General features: G+C 47.8%; 3 protein-coding genes across 6 annotated transcripts in view; 1 reads left to right on the forward strand and 2 right to left on the reverse strand.

The window, feature by feature from the left end:
* Nucleotides 1-673: 673 nt before the first annotated feature.
* On the reverse strand, nt 674-6,292 carry gpsm1a (G protein signaling modulator 1a). Its single transcript, XM_063489004.1, has 4 exons — nt 6,128-6,292; nt 4,355-4,737; nt 3,564-3,761; nt 674-2,063 (listed from the first exon to the last, which is right to left on the reverse strand). The coding sequence occupies exons 2-4, from the start codon at nt 4,679-4,681 to the stop codon at nt 1,845-1,847; spliced, it is 744 nt and encodes a 247-aa protein (XP_063345074.1). The 5' UTR covers nt 4,682-4,737; nt 6,128-6,292; the 3' UTR covers nt 674-1,844.
* Nucleotides 6,293-19,439: 13,147 nt separating this feature from the next.
* LOC134634488 (myosin light chain 1, cardiac muscle-like) lies at nt 19,440-20,033 on the forward strand. 2 transcript variants are annotated; one of them, XM_063483734.1, is made up of 2 exons: nt 19,440-19,454; nt 19,497-20,033. In XM_063483734.1, the coding sequence occupies exons 1-2, from the start codon at nt 19,440-19,442 to the stop codon at nt 20,031-20,033; spliced, it is 552 nt and encodes a 183-aa protein (XP_063339804.1). The 2 variants fall into 2 exon arrangements, with proteins under 2 accessions (XP_063339804.1, XP_063339794.1); XM_063483724.1 differs by having other exon boundaries at nt 19,440-20,033.
* Nucleotides 20,034-21,606: 1,573 nt separating this feature from the next.
* The window catches only part of LOC134638417 (regulator of G-protein signaling 3-like), a 30,392-nt gene continuing 29,307 nt past the window's right edge, over nt 21,607-22,691 (reverse strand). For all 3 annotated transcript variants that reach the window (XM_063489036.1, XM_063489027.1, XM_063489017.1), the window contains exons 26-27: nt 22,462-22,628; nt 21,607-22,221 (exon numbers count right to left, since the gene is read on the reverse strand). In XM_063489036.1, the coding sequence (XP_063345106.1) occupies nt 22,009-22,221; nt 22,462-22,628 (380 nt within the window). In that variant the 3' untranslated portion in view covers nt 21,607-22,008. The remainder of the gene's footprint in view (nt 22,222-22,461; nt 22,629-22,691) is intronic.

Genomic DNA, 22,691 nt, shown 5'->3' on the forward strand with positions numbered 1-22,691 from the left:
TGTTAAAAGGGAGTTTTTCCTTCCCACTGTCGCCAAAGTGCTTGCTCATAGGGGGTCATGTGATTGTTGGGTTTTTCTCTGTATGTATTATTGTACGATCTACTGTGCAATATAAAGCACCTTAAGGGGATTTGGCGCTGTGTAAATAAAATTGAATTGAATTGAATTGAAATCTACGTCGCTGTCGCACCACTCCGAACAAATCCAATTATTCTGGATTGGGACGTGTGTGGTCCTGATCAAAGGTCGCCTGCAGACAGCAACAGGAAGCGGCTTCGTTTGTCTGCAGTCAGCTGACTGAAATGTGAAATCTCTGGTCAGATTTGAACCATCGTCGCTTTTATGAGCGACTGGGAGGGTGAGAAAGCTGTTACCAGGCAACAAGGAGGAGGACAAATAGGATCACACCTGATGAAACTTTATTCAAGCCTCCAACACAGGAAGTGACATTTCTCTTTACGATCAGACTTTTCCAGCTTACAGAGGTCAGAGGTCACAGAGAGGCTTCAGCTCCAGACGGACGCCTGTGATTGGTAAACATGTCAGGTGTTTACAGGTGGGAGAGCCTGACATCACGTCTGTGAGCTGCATGTTTGAATAAAGTTTGACAGTGAAATACAAGCTGAGATGTTTGTTAGAGAGATTATTTAAATCAGCACCACGAGGTTAAAGGTCACATTTCTGCAGTTACTACAGACTCAGGTGAGTACAGGTGAAACAGGACACAGATCAGGTCACAGGTTCACAGGTCCAGGGTGACGTTTACATACAGAGTGTTTATCATGCGGTCAGTGAGTGCGTCGTCAGCTGGTCTGCATTCAGTCACCTCGTTAGTTTGGGTTAGGGACCACAGAACAAACAGGAAGTAAACAGCTGTTTCCTGTACGGCATTGTGGTGGGAGGAGCAACAGCTGATGGATATGATGACCTCATTAAGGCTGTGTCCTTTTAAAGCTGAAAGTATGGGTTACTAAACTTCACTACATCTACCAGAATGCTTTGCATCCCCCCCCAGTCATGTGACTTAATGAGTCGTGTCCTGCGCCCCCAAGGGTTTCAGCAGTCTCTCCAACTTCGACCACTTCTCGTTAACTTGTTAACCATCACTACATTTGCCCCTCACACCGACACGCGTGCTTCACACCTCAGACCCACACCCACGCCTCATGCCTCACCCCTCACACCTCACACCAAGGACCTTACACCCACACCCACGCCTCACGCCTCAGACCTCACACCCACGCCTCAGACCTCACACCCACGCATCACGCCCTACACCCTCCCTACTACAGCATCACAGGGATGCCCATGTTCACCTTCTAATGCAGTCAAACCTCAGCTTGCCCCACCAAACGTGCCTCTCTTGGCCACTAACGTGGGTTTCCTGTGGGAAAGCCCACACCGGCATCCCCACTAGCCTTGAAGGGCAAATATGCTGCGGGTGCTGTGTGAGATAAATATGGGTTTGCCCCACCCACACAGCCCCACTTACCCAGGGTCATCCACACAGAAGTGCTTGCAGCCCTAAGTTTGATTGAAACAAACTTCCAAACATTAAATCAAACCTCAGAGTCCAATCCAAGCATTTTTTTTCTTCTCTCGTACAGAAACCAACCTGTGATTCCTGGTCATGTGACATGTGTTACAGGTGTGTTAGTAAAAATTAAGATTATTTCTGACAGCAGTTTGTCCTACACGCAGACTAAAACCCTCATGGCCCCAAGTCCAGGATCACTGCGGTCCTGGTTTCAGTCTGAGGAGCCAGAGCCACACTCAACAACAAATGCTACTCCTTAAAGGGAACTAGAATTCAGTCGCTCCACTCGATCAGACTTGGGGCTTCATCAGTGCTGATGATGATGATGATGGAGGGAGGAGCTAGCAGATTGTGCGTCCGGGTCCTCCTCACTGTTCCTCAGCAGCAGTGAAGCTCGCTGCTCATTCATCCTCCTGGACTGGACTCTCTGGACCAAAGAGAAGAAGTCCTCCTGACCGTCAGGAACCGGAGTGAGCACGTCATCCAGGTCTGGGAGGGAACACCTCTGGTCCTCCATCCTGTCAGACTGCAGACAGAGAGACAGGTGAGGGCTGTTCTACACTATCCTGTTCCTGATGATGAGATCAGTGTTGATCCAGGAACATCCCTGACTGGATGCACTGTTGTGACATATTGACAGAAAGTACTTGTTTGCACCTTACAGAGAGCCATCTTGTCATGGGGGTCTGGAGGTCAGGACCCAAATGCAGACACAGACAGAAGCTCACATGGGTCATAACCCGTCTGGTAGCTAATGTAACACAACACAAATAAATCTTTTTATCCCCATAGCATCATCATCTGTTCTGATGAGCTTCTCTTTCATCCTTCAGGTAAAGCTGAGACAGAACAAGTGTAGATTTGACTGAAAATGCTAAAATCAAGTCCTGCCCACATCACCTTTACTGATTAATGTTAAAACAAGGTGTACAGATAGTGAGGTACAAACGAATTTGTCTTGTTGTTCATTCGTACACATGCAGGTGCAATTTGAGCTGCACTATCATATTGCTCATAGATCAGAGTGAACTAGAGTGAAACTGGTCGGATACATCAAACAGGGCTGACATTCTGACCACTGACAGGTGAAGTGAATACAGTCATACCACCTGTTAGTGGGTGGGATATATCAGGGAGCAGGTGTACATTTTGTCCTCAGACGTGATGTTAAAAGCAGGAAAAATGTGTTTGACAGTTTGGGTCAGAGTGTCTCCAAAGCTGCAGCCCTTTGGTTGTTCTTGGTCTGCAGGGCTCAGTAACCTATCAAAGAACCAGGTTCACTGAAGGCTGGCCCGGGCGGCCCATTCTGATAGAAAGGTGTCAGCATACACATCATGTGGATGCCCAGGTGCATGTGTACTGCTTACCTGGGGAACACCTGGAAGCAGAAGGCCAGATTGGAAGAAGATGAGCCGAGGAGGCGGCACGATGTTTTGGGTGATGTTCAGCTGGGAAAAGTTGTGTCCTGCATCCATGTGGATGTTGCTGTGACAGGCCTACCTAAGCATTGTTACAGGCCGTGTCCACCCTTTCAGAGAAATGGTGCTCCCTGATGATTGTGGCCCTTCAACAGGATAAGGCACGCTGCTAAACAGGTTCAGAAATGTTTTAAAGAGCACATCAAGTCTGCTTTGAGGTGCGGACTTGGCCTTCAATCAGGGATCTGTGTGATCTCCCAGACTAAACAAATCCAGTCTAGGAAGCCTCAGCTCGCAGCTTACAGGACTCAAAGGATCTGTTGCTAACATGTTGCTGCTTACCCTAAACCAAAAGTAACCCAAAGGCTTTATTATTTACTTTTTCTCTTTGCTTTAGTCAAGAACAATACTAACTTGGGGAGGTCTCTGTTTTCAAAATTAGAGGTAAGAAAAGCATTTCTAATATTTCTGTCTTTGCAACGCTGTGACATCACAAGAATCTGATTGGTCAGGAGCATTGATACTCCTGGTTTTGTAGAAACCACACCAACCAACCACACCAGTGTGTCCAATCTTTAGCTAACAGTTAACCCAGTAAAGATACAGACCTGGTAGTGTATGAGCATGTAGTAAAAGTCCAGGCTGGGCACAGGGGGCTGATCTGGACTGCAGGCCCCACAAAGAGCAGCTGGTCCCGGATCGGGCAGCAGGCTGACGCTGGCTCTCTGGTCGTCCAGCCTCTGACACTGAGACTCCAGGATCAGGTCCAACAGGGCCTCTGGCTCCCCCTGCTGGCTGCTCCTACGCTGCACCAACAACACAGGTGTTACAAGAGGTTAACAGGAGTCTGAGTTAAAGGTTCGAGTTCCAACACACTTAATGTGACAGCATCTGAACACCACGATGTCACCATCTGTCCTCACCGCTCTTTCCAAAATCACCAAAACTCTTTACTGCATGTTGAGTTTTCACTTTGATCTGCAGTTTCACACCAATGTTTGTCAAATACTACAGACCAGAAGAGACTGCACCACACTGAGACCAGAGTCTTTGATTGGAGTTCATCACAGGTGCAGAACTTCACCTCAGACAGGTGATGATTCTTTATAAGCTACAGCTAAAAGGCTGTTTGATCCATTCATCGGGGTCTCCCCTGAATCTGTGACCTCTCTTTAATTATTCAGGCTGTTATTAAAAATCACATGAGGTAACTCTGATCACACAGGTGGTCCATCCAGATGTTTAGGTTCTAACTCGTCTCATCAGACCTCTGTCTGATCAAAGCTACCCAAAGACTGATCAACACCTCCCTTCAGATTTGGCTCCACCTGGGAGCTCCTGTCTCTCCTGGACTTGTGGGACCAGCTCAGGTGTGTCTTTCACTGCAGGTGAGAGTTACCTTGCTTCTGGGGGTCGTGATTCTCATTCTGGAGCTGAGTGCAGAGCTAAGGCTCTGTCCCCGAGGTCTGACGGTGCCGCCTTCAGGACTGGGACCTGCTGGACTCACAAGGCCTCCGAGAGTCCTGAGGGTCCTCAGGGGTGAGGTGGAGGTCAGCGTCCTGCTGCTGACTTTACTGGGATTGTGGGATCCTGGTCCTGGATCCAGACTACCATTTTGATCAGGGGTCATGGGACTTTTGGACACCGCCCCCCCAATCCTGCCGTTGTGGTGAGCATTTGAAGAGAGCGAGGGGGAAGGCACGCCTGGGTGTTGGCTGTCCGTCATGATGGAGGTGTGGGAGGTGCTGAGGGAGGAGTTCTCCTCAGGCTGTCGCGGTGAACCTGGACACAGAGGAAGTGACAGATAGTACTCTGTAGTATTCTGTATACTGCATTTCATTTTTTCAGACTTAAAGGCTAAAACGTCCGTTTGAGCCCCACGAGGTCAGAGTTGGCCTGCAGCCTTTTTTACTATGTGTGAATTAATCTCCACCCATCCCTCCACCCCTCGCATCAAACAGCGTGAAACATATACCATCACCCTCATGTTTTCGGACACTAACAGCTAACATCCCAAAACCTGGAAGGCAGCACAGGTTCTCTAATGACATGAAGGTGATGCTGAGACGTTTCCATCCACTCATTATCAGCACCACCGTCAGGGTGATTTGGGGCTTTTAATCACTCCTTTGAAATGTTTGTTTTTAGCAGGGTGGAGTGATCGTACAGAAATACTGTCTTTAAAACAAACAACTTTTTTTAAATTGTACTTTCTCTGCAGTCCACACAGAGTGAAGAACACACCCCACTAACGTTTGGTTCAACGTCCCTCAGCAAGCTTCACCCTGACCCGATGCTTTGGATGTTTGACCACTCCTCTTGGCAGAAATGAATCGATGCTTCAGCAATGTTGAGGTCCGGGCTCTGTGGAGGCTGATCCACCGTATGTTTCTATTCAGGATGCTTTCACTGCACTGGCAGTGTGTTTGAAGATCTCCATCACCTCTGGCTGACATGCATCTGGAACCACGATGGAGACTCTGCCATGTTTCACACAGGGCTGCAGACTCTCACTGTTGCACCTCTTCTGACCTCCTCGTACATGCTGACCATGACGTGGATAGTTCCTCTGATCTTCAGTCCAGTTCCTGTGGGATTTTTATACCCCAGCTTTCAGCAATAGTATGTCTTGGTTTAAAACCGGCCCCCTTCGTGAGATCAGAATCAGAATAGTTTAAGGAAATTATGTACATGTAGATTTGTGTATATGAAGGTTTGTGTGTGTGTGTGTTGCAGCAGTGTTTAAACTCTGATTTATCTTTAAAATGTTGCCTGCAAATGAGAATGAAGCTGAGCAGTTGGGTTGTGTGCGCTCCACATGAAGCAGTAAAGTTAGCCGAGTGCGCCCTCGGAGACGATTTCAGGTTAAAGTGAAGCTTCAGAAGTAGGTCAACAACAACAGGAGCAGAGCTGCCAGTGTCTAATCGCATTTACAACACAAAGACAGCCACACACACGAATGCATTAATGAGCAGTGTCACTGCGTTCATCTGCCCCAGGCTGCAGCTCCACCCAGAGGCTGTCGGGGGAACTGCAGCAGCCCACAATAAAGCGATAGAGAAAACCAGAGAAGTCAGAGGTGGTTCAATCTGGACTCTGAAAACGTCACGAAGGGGCCACACACACACACACACACACACTCCCCGAAGAACAAAAGCTCCTGTTCCCTCACCTCTACATTACAGACTTCCTCCAACTTCCAGCTTCCTGTCTTCGACCCTGTCAGTCGTCACGCCGCTCTGCTGCTGGGTTCTTCGTCTTACTCCTCCATCGAGTGAGGTCTCTCTACCAGCCAGTCCACACAAACTTTAAAGCAAGCACAAAAGGACATACACATACTCACACAATGAAAGGAGAAAAACCCCGCCCCCTCACCCTTACATCATGTTTCTATGGACACCAAAGAGAGTCGTCCAAATCCCCCGCCTCACACACACACACACATTCCTGCATTGTTAAACTCCATTCAGCTGAACCCAGAGGACGCTCTTCATCAGTGGGCCTCACACACACACACACACACACACACACACACACACACACACACACACACACACACACACACACACACACACACACACACACAGTCTGGTTTGCTATCCTCGTGGGGACATCCCATTGACATAATGCTTTCCCTAGCCCCTTACCCTAACCCTAACCATTAAAAATGGATGCCTAACCCTAACCCTTACCCTAAACCTAACCATAACCTAATTGTAACCCTGACAGTAAAACCGCATTTTGAGTGTGAAAATTGCTTTCAACCCCGAGGGGACCTGGATTTTGGTCCCCACGGTGCAGAAAGTCCCCACCAGGATAGTAAAAGTCAGATTTTGGTCCCCACCAGGATAGTACGAACCCGTACACACACACACACACACACACATACACACACACACACACACACAGTCTAACACTGTGGGCATAGACTTTTGCACAGTTGAACCAACAGTTTCAGGATAAAGCTTCTGTACCTGTGCCCAGACTCAAACATCATTAAAAATGCACGAGTATAATTGTAAAAAGAACCCAAAGACACTGATGTCATCATGTGACTGACACAGCTTTAGCCAATCAGTGTGCAGCATTCTTCAGTCAGTCATCATGTCCTGTTAAAAACAAAAGTCTGTGATTCCTCATCTCAGGAGATCAGAATCCTGATCCTAGGCTGCTGGGGGATTCCCATGATGCACTAGGTGTTTCTTCTTCACTCACTATGTGTTTATGCACCTCTCTGCACTGAATCATTATCTGTCTCTCTTCCACAGTGTGTCTTTGTCCCGTCTTCCTCCCCTGAACCCCACCAGGCAGCAGCTGCGAGCTGAGGCAGCAGACAGCAGAAGGTTTTTCCTTCCCACTGTCACCTGCTTGCTCATGTGTGGGTTCTCTCCAGGTACTTTGGCTTCCTCTCAAATGGAAGTAGTGGGGTTAGGTTAATGAACGGTGTGAGTGCGAATGGTTGTCGGTCTCTGTGTGTTAGCCTGTCCAGACCGGACCTGTCCAGGATGTCCCCCAGCTCCTCCCGGGCCCCCCTCTTGTCTGATGGTGGCTGGGACAGACTCCAGCGAGTGTTTCTGAGAGCTCGGAGCAAAGCTATTAAATCTGTGGATCCTGCAGCTTATAGGAAGGAAGAACCCATCACAGGGGATCAGAGAAGCGAAGAGGCTGAAACTGAACACTCACTTCATGTGTAACAAGGATCCACGGTGTCTGTGGCAGGGCTTTCAACACATCGCTGACTACAAGCCCCCTCCCCCGATGATGAGCCGGGACAACAGCTCTCTACCAGATGAACTGAACAACTCCTTTCTACGGTTTGAGGTTAACAGCACCACCCAGGCACAAACAGTTCCACTGTCACCGGGCGGGGTTCTCCAGCTGTCAACAGCTGAGGTGAGAAAGGCCAGGGTCAACCCACGCAAGGCAGCAGGGCCAGACAACATTGGTGGGCATGTTTTATAAAACTGCGCAGAGCAAAGAAAGCAAAGAAATATGTTTTTGCAGACATCCTTCACACATCACTCGGGCAGGCAGTCGTGCCAGTTTGCCTCTAGAGCGCCATCATAACTCACGTCCCAAAGAATACAAACCCAGCCTGCTTACATGACTTTAGGCCCACGACCATCACACCAGTTGTGAGTAAAGGTTTTGAGAGGCTGATTTTGAAGCACACCAAGAACAGTCCCCCTGTAACCTGGATCCCCTACAGTTTTCAATTTCAACTGATCCACAGAGGATCCCATTTCCACTACACTCCACTTTACGCTGCCACACCTGGAGACGAAGAACACCTACGTCCGAGTCCTTTTCATCGACTTGAGCTGAGCTTTTAACACAATCATCTCATAGCAGAGTGTGGAAAAGCTGATGTTTCTAGGTGTGGACACTGCAACCTGCAACTGGCTTCCTAAAAAGCAGACAGTGAAGGTGGGCAACCGCGCATCAAAAACATCTCAGTGAGCTCCTGTGAAGATCAAAAGAGGATACCTTTGCCAAAATCCATCCATTCAACTGAGTTTACTTCAGTTCAATTCAAAACTTCCCAGGAAAAAAACCTCTGGCAGAGGATCAGGAAGGGGTGGCCATTAAATTAGAAATTAGAAGCAGGAAATTAGCGGTCCCAACCTGTCCATGGTATCGCTGTCACCCTATGGCAGCTGGGATAAGCCCCAGCCCCACAGAAACCCTGAACTGGATAAGAGGAAGAGAAGGGATGGATGGAAGTTAGCGGCCATCCAGGTCTTTATGTCTTTAAGACATTCCTGCAGTTTAACTAATTGGTGTGTGTTATCTGGCTTCATGGACAGATAGAGCTGGGTGTCATCAGCATAGCAGTGTAAATGTATGCTATGTCTTCTAATGATGCTGCCTAAGGGAAGCATGTATAATGTAAACAGAACTGGTCCTAGCACTGAACACTGTGGAACACCATAATTAACCTCAGTGTGTGAAGAGGACTCTCCATTTACATGCACAAATTGGAGTCTATTAGATAGATATGATACAAACCACTGCAGTGCAGTACCTGTAATACCTACAGCGTGCTCTAATCGCTCTAATAAAAATCCATGTGTTGCGTCTTTGAGGATTTGTTCCTGTCTGTAAAGGAACAGATTTTCAGATACTGTTTATCTGTTAGAAATTTTGTTTTTCTTTTATGTAGAAAACGACTGCTCAAGAGCACTTCAAAAAATACAGGAAGTCTGGCAAAATATAAAGAAATGAGTTTAAGCTTAAGACTTTTGCGCAGAACTTAGTACACAGTATCAGCAGTATAACTGACTCCTGTTGGAAGGCAATACAATCACTGATCTCAAAGTTCAGAAAGGGTTAAAAGTGAGTCTCCACCCCCACATGTCCTGCTCCCCTAGTCTCAGCTCGTCTCTTCCTGTAGCCGGGGTAAGAACACGGACCCACATCGCTGCACGTGTTCAACCTTTCCTTAAACCTGGAAACCATCAACTATCATCTGATGAAGATTTAACTGTTTATTATCATTTAGAAGGTTGAAGGAGTCCACTCTCACCTCGACAAACTTTTCATTTGCAATTCACGACTTTTTCATTGTTTTGATTTTGGCAGGTATGAAAATTTGAGAACTTCAGGATGTTTCATAAAATGTGTGGAACATCAGGAAAAATCAGCTTTAGAGATTTTTTCTCTACTGAACTAAAATGAGGATGTGTGTATGTCTGAGAGGTGTCCACATCTCTGTTAATCCAGGGTTTTTGATTTGGGAAGGATTTAACTGTTCTGGATGGGACGACATCTTCCACGCATTTTCTGATGAATCCGCAGACTGAGTCTGTGTACTCATCAATGTCTTTAGCAGCCACGTGAAACATTTCCCAGTCCGCGTGATCAAAACAGTCCCGCAGCGTAGGCTCCGATTGGTCCGACCACCGGTGCACCGCCCTCAGGGTTGGAGCTTCCTGTTTCAGCTTCTGCCTGTAGGCGGGCAGGAGCAGGATGGAGCGGTGATCTGATTGGCCGAATGGGGCGCGGGGGAGGGCTTTGTATGCATCCCGGAAAGAGGTGTAGCAGTGGTCAAGAAGCCGGTCTCCACGAGTGCTGAAATGGATGTGTTGGTGGAGTTTTTGTGAGACTTTCTTCAGGTTACCCTTATTAAAGTCCCCGGTCGTGATAAACGCCGCCTCTGGGTGTGCGGTTTCCTCACTGCTGATCGCGCTGTACAGTTCCCTGAGTGCTCGGTCAGTGTCGGCTTGTGGGGGAATGTAAACCGCCGTAATAATCACTGCTGTGAATTCCCTCGGTAGCCAGAATGGCCGGCACTTAATCATCAGGTACTCCAGGTCCGGTGAGCAGAAAGATTTGACCGGGTGCACGTTCGCATAATCACACCAGCTGTTGTTGATCATGAAACATACACCACCGCCTCTGCTTTTCCCAGTAAGCTCCTGTGACCTGTCCGCGCGGTGCACAGAGAACCCCGGTAGTTGTATTGCGGAGTCCGGTACCTTGTCCGATAGCCAGGTTTCTGTGAGGCAGATCACGCAGCAGTCCCGCATCTCTCGCTGGAATGAGATCCGTGCCCGAAGCTCGCACAGCTTGTTCTCCAGAGACTGCACATTAGCCAGTAATAAACTGGGTAACGGTGGTCTGTTAGTGCGCCGTCTCAGTCGAACCAGAACGCCAGATCTTCTCCCTCTGCGTCGGCGTTTGCGGCCTCCACGGGCCCAGAACAAAGGCGTCTCAGGTGAGATGAATGGGGGGTCTGCAAACGGAGGGTCCGTGTTGCAAAACTTGAACTCCGGAAAGTGATGAGAAAGTCCATCTTTTATGTCCAGTAAGGTTTGTCGGTCGTACACAAGGAGACATGTGCTACTCGTGAAAAAATAAAGAAAAAGTAAAATTAAACACAAAAAACAGCTGTTGCTTGGGGGAGCTCGCGACGAGGCTGCCATACTCGGCGCCATCTTGGTCTCTTTTGCCTCCGCGAACACATCGGACTACAAACACGCACATTACCAACTCCGGAAGACGATCAAAGCAGCCAAACGTGAGTACAGGGACAAGGTGGAGCAACAGTTTGACAACCCTCGGAGTATGTGGCAGGGACTAAACACGATCACAGACTTTAGAGGGAAAACCAGCACACCGCAGACCACGGCCTCTCTGTGTGAGGATCTAAACGTATTCTACGCTAGATTCGACACAGCGAACACCACGAGACCGGACAGTGTGCGCACCGCGGATGACGTCAGTGCGCACACTGTGTCTGAGGAGGATGTGCGGAAGTGCTTCAGGAGGGTGAACGCACGCAAAGCTACTGGTCCGGACGGGATTCCCGGCCGCGTCCTCAAGTCATGCGCGGCTCAGCTGGCTGGAGTGTTTACACACATCTTCAACCTTTCCCTCTCTCTGTCTGTAGTCCCAGCCTGCTTCAAAATGGCCACCGTCGTCCCTGTACCCAAATCCTCCACCATCTCCTCATTGAACGACTGGCGACCCGTAGCCCTGACCCCCATCGTGAGCAAATGCTTCGAGAAGCTGGTCAGGGACTTCATCTGCTCTGCACTACCCGACTCACTGGACCCTCTACAGTTCGCATACCGCCACAACAGGTCCACTGATGATGCCATAGCCCTGACACTCCATGCTGCCCTGTCACACCTGGAGAAGAGAGACACGTATGTGAGAATGCTGTTTGTAGATTACAGCTCAGCATTCAACACCATCGTTCCCTCGAAGCTGGACAGGAAACTGCAGGATCTAGGACTGAGCAGCTCCCTCTGCAGCTGGATCCTTAACTTCCTGTCTGACAGACGCCAAGTGGTCAGACTGGGCAGCACCACCTCATCCCCCATCACACTGAACACTGGTGCTCCACAGGGGTGTGTACTGAGCCCTCTCCTGTACTCACTCTACACCTACGACTGCACGGCCACTAGAAACTCCAACATCATTGTGAAGTTTGCGGACGACACTACAGTGGTGGGTCTTATTACCAACGGTGATGAGACGGCCTACAGGGAGGAGGTCAGCGCCCTGACCCACTGGTGTCAAGACAACCATCTCACCCTCAACGTCGCAAAGACAAAGGAGTTGATAGTGGACTTCCGGAGGTGCAGAGGAGTACACACCCCCATCACCATCAACGGCGCCGCTGTGGAGAGAGTGAGCAGCTTCCGCTTCCTTGGTGTACATCTGGCTGAGGATCTTACGTGGTCAGTACACATAAACAAAACAGTGAAGAAGGCGCAGCAGCGCCTCTTCTTTCTCAGGAGACTGAAGAGATTCGGCATGAGCCCCCGCATCCTCAGGACCTTCTATCGCTGTGCCATTGAGAGCATCCTCACTGGATGCATCACCACCTGGTACGGCAACAGCACCGCTCACAACCGCAAAGCTCTCCAGAGAGTAGTGCGGTGCTCTGAACGGATAATTGGAGGTGAGCTTCCCTCCCTCCAAGACATCTACAGGAAGCGGTGCCTGAGGAAAGCGGAGAGGATCATCAAGGACTCCAGTCACCCCAGCCATAAACTGTTCAGACTACTTCCATCAGGAAGGAGGTTCTGCAGCATCCGGTCCCGTACCAGCAGACTGAGAGACAGCTTTTTCCACCAGGCCATCAGACTGCTGAACACGTCATAGACACCTCACCCTCACTACTGGAACTTCAACATTATGCACTCCATACTGTACATTAATGCCACTGTTTTGCACATACCAACCTCTGTATATTTTATATATCTTATTTTATTGTTTACTTTATTTAATTTGTAAAACATGTATATACATACTATATACACACTCAAACACACACACGTAGAAAAACATATTTAGTATACACATTCAGTAATGTATATACCTTTACATATTGTACATATATTTATTACTTTTTAGATTAGCCATTTTTATATTTTGCTTGTTTTACGTTATTGTATTTTGCACAACTCTGTTGCTTGTGAAGCTCGCACACAAGAATTTCACTCACATGTACTGTACCAGTGTACCTGCACATGTGATGTGACAATAAAAGTGATTTGATTTGATTTGATTTGACATACTTTTGGAGACAGTGAGAGGTGTGTAATTCTCTGCTTTGCCATCAGGTGTCACTGTGATGTCACTGTCCTCAGTCTGTCATTGCTCAGCAGGTTGTTACCATGGTAACCGACGCAGCCACCTGATGCTGCTGTTTTGTCCACAGCATCATCCCTGCTGCAACGACAGACAGATACAGGAGCAAGCTGAAGGCGAGGACAAGAAAAGAAGATGAGTGGAGGAGAGGTGAAGGAGTAGCTGTCTGAGCATCACGTCAGCAGGCTGCTGGAGGTGAGACACTTTCATATTCATCTTACTGAAACGGGACCTGCAGAGTACAGCTAATCAAAGTAATCAAAGTACTTTTACTTTTCTGAGAGTTTGTGTTTGAGAGCTGCAGCTAACATTTAGGGGTGGGTTTTGATTATCGATTTATTGATTAAAATCGATTCTGGCTTGGATAACATGATATCGATTCATTAACATCCTGAATCGATTTTTTAATATAAATTTATTTTGCCCAAAAAGTCAGAATCTCAGGTTAAACCTCACAAAATTTCAACAACCACCAAACAGCTCAAACAGATGCAGATGTGGCTTTCTCACCCGACGGCACGGACACGGTCGGGGCTGAAAGCCGACGGCTCGCTGATTCTGATGCGTCGGAGGGTCCGAGCTTTGTGTTTACGCCCTTTTTGCGCTGATTCTGAAGCTGCAGGTTTTATCTCTCTGCAAACAATACTGACTGAACCAGCAGCAAAAGAAGATCCAAACTACGCTTCACATAAACATCGTCATGAATTCACTCTGACTTTTACTGTTTTGCTTCCACCACGATCACACTTCATGCACAGCTCTCTCTCTCTCTCTCTCTCTCTGTCTAAAAATCTGTTTTCTGCATTATTCGCTTGCTTGTTTCGCACAAGTTGTTTACAGCGCTGTCGGACGCTGTTTTTTTTTTCCTTTTACTTACTTCCGAAAACAAAGCCTCATTTCTGCTGTTCAATACTGAACAAATTTAAACTTTTTAGAATTATGCAAAATTGCAAAATGCTGAGCTGTGTCTCTAATCAAACCTCTGTAACTTTGCTCTGCTTCACTTCAGCAGCATCAGGTAATGTTCATGTGTTGATTCATGGTTTTCTTCTGTTTTTGTTCTACTGCAGAATATTTTAAGGTCATCTGCTATAAAATCCCAGGCCAGGAAAGTCGCCTTCATGTTTTTCTGTGTTTTATCCTCAGTTACTTTGACACAAAGGCATCTGCTGTGATGCTTACACTTTTTATAAAGTCTCGCAAGTGTCAGCTTTCTTTTTATGTATATAAAAATATGGAAATGTACTGATACGTGATCAGAATTATATTTTTGATAGAGGCAAAATTTCCCCGATTCAAATCGATTCAAATTGATTTGAATCGATTCAAATCGATTCAAATTGATTTGAATCGATTCAAATCGATTCGGGACCTTGTGAATCGGAATCGAATCGATTCTAGAAATCAGTGACGATGCCAGCCCTACTAACATTTCAGATTTCACAGAGAAACAGAAGAAAAAATGATTTTCATGAAGTATTAATCAATAAATCAGTGGATGAGCACCCAGCTGCACCCCGAGGCTGCAGCTCCTCAGGCATCGAGGCCGATGGTCACATTTTTAATGACTACTTTAATTAACAACAATATGAAGTTGCATTTTTAAAATGTGTTGCCGCTCAATGGCTGATTGATTGATTGATTGATTGATTGATTGATTGATTGATGTTGTCGGGCACGGTGAAGCAGTGCTGACTATGTCGTGTTTCAGAGTCTGGTGACGGGTCTCCTCTATCACCGCCCCGATGACCCCGTTAGCTTCCTGCTCGTCTGCCTAATCGCAACCAGACGGCTGGGGGGTCCCAAAGAGATCACCTGGGATCCACCCAGGGGGAGGTCACCTGGACCATGGACCCCTGGGAAACAGGTGCAGCATAAAACCCCTGACACCACCCCCAATTACACCTCCAACATGCCCCCCCAGTGCTCCCAGCAATACCACTTCAGTTACCTCCAGTCAAGCTCAGAACACCTCAGAAGCCCCTCCTTCCCTCCACTTCTGCCCATGAAACACCCTCTAAACCCCATAAACTGGTTTCAGCACCTCCACCCAGACCTGCTGGAGTGTCCCAGCAGAGATGGTACGTGACCTCGTGAGCTTTAGCCTCAGCTTATCTTCATCATCGTCATTCTGCCTCAGTCATTAATATGCTGCTCCACTTCCTGGCTTGCTCCCCCCCCCCCAGCACCTCCTGCGGTCTGTTCCCAGCTCTCCATAGATTCGGACTCTGGCATGATGGAGAGTTCTGGGCTCCTCCAGGAAGTGACTATCCAGAAGCCACGGCCCATCATTGTCTTCATCATTGGTAAGTGAAAAACTCCTGAGAGGCCTTCAGTTTCACCTGGCTCACACTGTCAACATAAAACTCTGACCAGGTGGACCGCGAGTGGGAAAGGAAGTCAGACGGCGAGGCTAACCGACCACTTTGGATTCCAAGGTATCTCATTGGATGAGCTGCTCAAGCAGCAGCTGCGATGCAATGCCTCCCCCAGCAGGAGGTGGGAGGGCATTTCCTAAGTGATGAGTCACGGAGAGTTAGGACCACAGGTCAGAGCCAGCATACATCACACTGATCCCTGAACCTACTTCAGGTAAGTCACCTGTGTCTCTGCTTGCAGGAGGACACCGTCACTGAGCTGAGGCAGCAGCTGATTGGTCAGCAGGATGTCCGAGGCTTTGTTGTGGATGGATTCCCCCGAGATGTCCATCAGGCTCTGAGCTTCCAGAAGCAGGTACAGACCAATCAGAAAGCAGGACAACAGTGAAGATGGCTGCCAGAGAAACTGGTGTTCTTACTGAACCGGAGCCATCTTCCTCGACTGGACTCGACCAAAACTTTAAAGTAAAATCATTAAAGTTTCATTTTAGTGATTCTATCTTCAGGTGAGCTCACAGAAAAATGTGAACAAACCTGAAGAAATAAAGGTTAAGACTGCCCTCTCGTCCTGACAGGTCTGCTCACCTGACCTGGTGATGCTGCTGCCTTGCTCCAATGAGAAGCTCCGCTGCCGCCTGGAGCGTCAAGCCACTCAGCTTGGTCTCCTAGGAGACAGTAGATACGCCCTCCAGAGACGCCTGGACAGGTTTGAGAAAGACATCGTCTCCATCAGCAGATACACCTGCTCACTCAGGTACACCTGCAGGGCGTTGGGGGCACTCTGAGATAAAAAGGTCAGACTGATTCTGAGTTTATTGATTTTTCCTCACTTTCACACCTCATTTCCTGTTTCTGATGTTACAGTCGTTGAGGGGATTAATTACCCCCTCTGTCGTCGCCCCACAGAAGGCGTGTCAGTGGGATCGAGGTGTTCTTTCTATTGTCAGATTATCCTCAGGTGAGGTCAAGAGAACCCATCTTGTAAACAGAGTGAACAGGTAGCTGATGGTTTTCCAAGATTGCCTTGAGGCCGACCAGAGTCTTGTTGTATAGTCTCACCAAACTCTGCTTGGCCTGTCAGTATCTGCAGCCACCTTCAGAGTCCCACAGGGTAAATAAGCCCCTTCATAAGTCCTCTGGCCTCTGGTGCCCAACATCTGGTTCAGGGGTTACCCTGGGGGTTGGCCGCAGCTCCATACAGCAGCTTCAGCAGCGTGCCCCAGCCTCGATCAGACTGCTGCTGTTCTGCCAGAGGTGAGAGTGAAGACCAGGTGTACCCAGGCCTCTGCCACATACGTCCGACACACCCTTACCACAGGCATGCCAGATTTGTCCAACATAGAAATCCTGTCCATAAATGATGTCAGAACATTTATGGAGAGAATCGGTGACAAATTTCTAGCAGGAACGATGCTCCTGTGTTTGGCTCACGTCGGAGCTGAGTGACGGGATTCTCAATCCAGCAGTAAAGCTGGAAACGGAAAGAAAAACAGGTTTTGTTTTGCAGATCCGTTCATGCATCCCCAGCAGCGCAGCGCTTGCTCTTTGTGCTCCGTCCAGTCAGTGAATGACTCATTTACCGAGTGCACAACAGCGACAGTCCAGAGCACAAGTCACAGTTTTGCTAACGTTTACGTTCAGCGCTGCCATCTTGGATTGTTACGTCACGAGGTCGGGCGACCGCCTGGAGCGAAAGACCCAGCCCCCTCCGAATACACCAACTCTTCTTTCATGTTTGCATTCATATTAATGTGTTTTAAATTAAAGCCCGAGGAGTATCACACCTGAGGACACACCTGTCCCACCTGCTCTGCTCAGTCAGGTGGACGCGCAGCATGAACAGGTGGATGCAGAGCGAGACGAGGAAGCGGTTTCTGCAGATCTGAGCTCAGCCATCAGAGAGAGATGCTTCTCAAAGATCCACCAGGTGGTTAATGATACTTATTGATAATAAACTCCTCTGTGAGGACGGTATTGATCAGTGATTAATTGATATCTGTGTCAGATGCTGATGGTGTCGCAGACTGAAGCAGCGCTGACTCCACCCTCTTTAATGTCTCATCTGTGAATCAATATGTTCATGAATCGTGAATCACATTGAACTGCTGGGTTCCTGCTGTGTGTCACATGACTGTATCCCAAATGTCTCATTGGTGGATGTTTCATTAAAGTGTTTGGAGATTAAAGTTATATTTTGAAAACACAACGTTGTTTGTGCTGCTGTGATCAAAGATCTGCTTCAGTCATTGATTTTTAAACCTCTGTGATCATCTTAGCGTGAAAGATGAAGCCGAGCTGCAGCTGCACAGTTATTTCCAGACTGAAGGACACAGAGAGCATCATGGGACATCGCCTCTCTTATCACAGCTGGAATGTTAATGACACATGAGGCCACATCGCCTCGGAGATAACGAGACACAAATAAACTGAACTGAACGGGCCGCAGATAAAAACGGAGGGGAGGTGGTGTGAAAGCACAGACGTTACAGCCTAGCCGTTTCTCAATTCGCAAGTACGCGAGTCCGTGCTCGCGTTCTCGGCGAGTACGCGAGCACGGACTCGCGATTTGTACAATTGGAACACCAGCGTACGTGATGATGTCACAGGTCCGGAGTTTCTACTGCCGTCCCCTCTTAATTTAACTGTGAGTAACATGTTATGAAGCTCAACTTTAATCACAGCCAAACCGGTTTACTCAGGAACAAATAAAACACTGAAATAAACCAAACATTAACATTTAGAAGTGATCTAAGTGACTTATATATCATTGTTAACCTCAGTAGTGAAACCTCTATTAATAAAAATAGTGTACATGTACATACGTGTACATACCTTAATAAAAACAAGCAGGTGAGATGTTAGAACGCTTTTATTTCTATTCTAGTGGACACTCAATACTATAGACAGCTGCTGGAGTTTCTTTAACCTGAGTAGTGAGAAGACCGCGAGCGGTGGGGGGGGGTTGAAAACGATGTGCCGGGAGTCCGCTGTTGAGTTTTGGACGAAATGCATTCTGGGATATTTAGCTGTACCAAGTCCACACAAGTCACCGCCGATGCATGCTCGATAAAACGGGCGGAGCGAGAACACATCCGGGACTTTTTCACGTTCTCAGCTTGATGCGTACTTCGAATTGGAACAGTACTTGGTCTCCGACTGATGACGTATCACGAGTACACGAGAACGCAAGTACGCACAAGTACGCATATTGAGAAACGGGGCCTGTGTTTAACCTGATGTAGAGAACTGCTTCCTCCTCAGTGTCTGTCTAGGTGGCGCTCTCACGCGGTGATGGCTCTCACTCAGTATTGCCGCACTTCCTGCTCCTGTTATGAAGCACAGTGATGTTTGTGTAGCTGATTCACCTGAAATTATACATGTCACAGGTCATCCTGCTAGACCTCAGTGCAGCGTTCGATACTGTTGACCATAAAATCTTATTAGAGCGATTAGAGCACGCTGTAGGTGATACAGGTACTGCACACTAAGGTTAATGATGGAGGTAGTTAAGTTATACAGGCACAGTCGTCTTATACAAGATTTGAAATTTAAAAAAACAGAGAGAGCAGATTTCTCCTAGATTGGCTTCTCTTTGCGGTTAAATCCAGAATTTAATTTGAAATGAGGGGCCTGGTATGCAGAGATTACTTCACAGATCGATGCAGAGGATAGCTGCGCTGATCTGTGAAACTGAGCTAAAAACTATTGATTAGCAGGAAACAAAAGATCCCAGAGTATGTGAAGGAGGAGGCGGTTTTCACTGATGGAGGCCTGAGGGGAGGTCAGAGGCTCCGGTTCAGACCGGCTCTGCTGCTTCTGGAAGCTTCTTATCTGCAGCCTCTTATCTCCTCTCAGTGTTTCCATTCCAGGTTTCTTCCATCTTTGGTCGCCTCCTCTCTCCTCCCTGCCATTTGCTCCTGCCTCGCTCGGCCCATCGCTGGCTCCTATAAAACAGCAGACAGTCACTTTCCTCCATCTCCACCGCCAGTGCTCTGCAGCAACATGCCGCCAAAGAAAGTGGAACCGAAAAAGACAGAGGTGAAGAAGGTGGAGGCAAAGAAGGAGGAGCCTCCTCCTCCAGCAAAGCCCGTGGAGCCGGAGCCCAAACCCCCCGAGGTGGACCTGAAGAGCATCGTGGTGGAGTTCACCCCCGACCAGATCGAGGAGTTCAAAGACGCCTTCACTCTGTTCGACGAGACGCCAGCTGGCGAGATGAAGATCACCTACGCTCAGTGCGGCGATGTTATGCGGGCGCTGGGACACAACCCCACCAACGAGGAAGTGCTGAAGCTGCTGGGGAGGCCGAAGGCGGAGGAGCTGAACGTCAAGCTGCTGGACTTTGACAGCTTCCTGCCCATGCTGCAGCATGTGGCCCGCTCCAAAGAGCAGGGCAACTTTGAGGACTTTGTGGAGGGGCTGAGGGTCTTTGACAAGGAGGGAAACGGCACGGTGATGGGGGCGGAGCTCCGCCACGTCCTCGCCACGCTGGGAGAGAGGATGACTGAGGACGAGGTGGATCGTCTGATGGCGGGACAGGAGGACGCCAACGGGCACATCAACTACACCGAGTTTGTCAAACACATTCTGGCCGGATAGAAACAGACAGCGACTTTGTCTTCCTCTTCTTCTGTGGTGGACGGAGCGTCTGATGTATCCGAGTTTGTTGTCTCTAATAAAACGTCTTCTCAGTGTGTCTCTGTTTGGAGCATTACTGATGTGATCAGCAGAGTAAGAATCAATGTGAATAAATAATGTAAATGGAGAGGTTCTGGATCGATGGAGGAACGATCATCAATAAATGAATAAATCACTGCCTGCATTCATTTCTGCATGTCCTGCATTCATGTGTTTATTGAGTCATCAGTGTTATTATGATTCACTTTGCTCAGGCCTCCTCTTTATGATGCTCTGCGTCTGATTATTGGGAATGATAAAAACACAAACTTGATGGGCGTGTCCACACAGGTGCTTCAACAGAAACGCCAATGATTGTGTTCCTGTTGCAGCTGGATGTGACCCTTTCATCACCTCCTCAGAGCTCCTCTCTTAGTGAGCAGCGAGGAAGGATGCCACCAACACCTGGACCAGGAGGTACCCAACCACGCACACACAGAAACACAAAAATGGGCATTTAAAATATTTCACGAAAAAACAAAAAAGGAAATCAAACAAAGGGAAGAAATGAAGACGTAAAACTACAAGTAACCGACTCACAAGTTTGTTCACGAGGTGTAGTTACGATGATCTGTGTCGGTGTATCGTGACAAAGGTTCTGGCCTCCCCCACACTGGCCTCCAATTGAATTTAGGATCCATTTTAAATGCTTTTACTGGTTTTTAAATCCTGAAATGGTCTGGCGCCTGTATATTAGCCCCACGTCCCCCTCAGTCACTCAGCTGAGCAGCTGTTGCTCTCAGTCACTAAATCGTGGCTGAAACTTAGAGACCGAGCGTCCTCTACTGTGGCCCTGAAGCTCTGGGATGATCTTCCTCTTCAGGCCTTTTTATTGGCTGGCCTTTGGCTCAGTGTGTAACTAACACTGTTATTTTACTGTTATGTATTTACTGTACTTTTTATATTTCTGCTGTACAGCACTTTGGCCGGCCATGTGTTGTTTTTAAAGTGCTATATACATGAATTATGGTTTGGGATGTTTGCTGCATCTCTGACTTTCAGACTCTTTGCATCCGTTAAAGGTGGAGTTCACGTTTGTAAAGACACCACCTTCATTTCATTTCCTGTGGACTGTGAGGGCTCATTTAGAAGATTCAACACCTCGATTGGTGAAATTATCTTCAGTACTCTCAGCACTCATTACAAAAAAGTGATTTCAAACACCTCTGACAGCCAGATGCCAGCAGGTGCTGCTCCACCTGCACATACCTGGTCTCCATCACTGAGAACCTGAACCGTAGGAAGCACCAGCTGCAGTCTGCGCTCTGTTATCAAGACTTACAGACTAAATAATGAACTTCGAGGTCATTCGGTCTGTTTTATTGGATTTTCAGGTTATTATTGAATCAGTTAAAACTGTTCAGTGTGATAATCAAACAACAGCAGCAGGTGAATCCTTCACTCAACCTGCTTCACCTGTGCAGCCTGCCGCCGTCAGACTTCCTGCTGGATGGAGGTGAGTCACAGAAGAAGAAACACGAGGTCTGACACCTGATGTGACATCAGTCAGCTTTAATCAGAGATACATCAGTTAGCCGTTAGCTAAAAACATGAATCAGAGTCTGCTCTGGAATCAACGACATGCAGCCGAGGCTGATGGGAAAGTCCTGCCGGTGTTTCTTCACAGCCTTTTAACCTGTGAGCAAGGCGTCACCTGGGTCATGAGAACGCCTAACAGTCTAAAGATGGCATCTCATTTCAGGTTCAAGGTCAGAGGCCATGTTTTACTCACACGGACGGGTTAAATGTTTCTAAATAAACAGAGATCAGCGAGAAAAGAAGATTAGCGTAAGAATCACGTTGTTTAACGTGTTCATGAAAAGGGTAAATGTCCCAAAACACTCAATACTACATCTCCCAGAATGCTACTGATAGATTTGTTCAGCCAGTCAGAAACTCAGATCAGCCCCTCGTCTCTGGTTGGTCTGATCCGCTGCTCTGTGTTGTGACTGGCCAGCTGGGTGTAGAGGCGGGACTTGAGGAATCGTGGGTAACTGTCCGTCTCCATCAGGTTGAAAATCTGCTCCTGCGCCAGCTGGAAGGAGGCGGAGCTAACGCCAAGGCGCAGGCTCTGATTGGTTGCCTCTCTGATGGCCGAGTCCACATTGACCTTGAGAAAAAAAGCAGCTGTGTCAAATAAGCAGGTGGACCAACATGTTTGATTACAAGTCTTTACTTTAATACAATGATCAATAAAGTAAACAATCCCAATTGTTTCAGGTATCTGAATTTAACCGACGCCTCTGGACCGTAACGACATCATTGTTGGAGGAATGTTTCATCACCATCTTAGAAAAAAAACAACCAAAAAACAGATCATCCGGCCAATTGGAGCGCAGACACACGGTACCTGTCTTGCTGCAGTCGTAGAAATAAAGTGGTCGTAGATTTTTGCAGCTCTGGCAGCCATCTTATTGGAGGGGCGTGTCTTTTTAAACCTCTCCACAGCCAACCAGAAGTCCAGGTTCTCTTCGCTGAACTCTGACCTCAGGAAGTGACGGAACACCGTCAGACCATCTGACCAATTAGAAAAGAGAAGCACGCCATTAATCTGGTGCCAAAAGGTTGATCCTGTCCATC

This window comes from Pelmatolapia mariae, linkage group LG2, assembly GCF_036321145.2.
Source record: "Pelmatolapia mariae isolate MD_Pm_ZW linkage group LG2, Pm_UMD_F_2, whole genome shotgun sequence".
In the NCBI taxonomy this organism is placed as follows: domain Eukaryota; kingdom Metazoa; phylum Chordata; class Actinopteri; order Cichliformes; family Cichlidae; genus Pelmatolapia; species Pelmatolapia mariae.

What these genes read in the sequence shown, in the direction of transcription:
- LOC134634488 (XM_063483724.1), top strand. Translation starts at nt 19,440, where the DNA reads ATGCCGCCAAAGAAAGTGGAACCGAAAAAGACAGAGGTGAAGAAGGTG.
- gpsm1a (XM_063489004.1), bottom strand. Translation starts at nt 4,681, where the DNA reads ATGACGGACAGCCAACACCCAGGCGTGCCTTCCCCCTCGCTCTCTTCA. An exon ending in TCACGACCCCCAGAAGCAAG is followed by an intron (nt 3,762 to 4,354) that starts GTAACTCTCACC and finishes TTGTTGGTGCAG; the next exon opens with CGTAGGAGCAGCCAGCAGGG. An exon ending in ACATGCTCATACACTACCAG is followed by an intron (nt 2,064 to 3,563) that starts GTCTGTATCTTT and finishes CTCTGTCTGCAG; the next exon opens with TCTGACAGGATGGAGGACCA.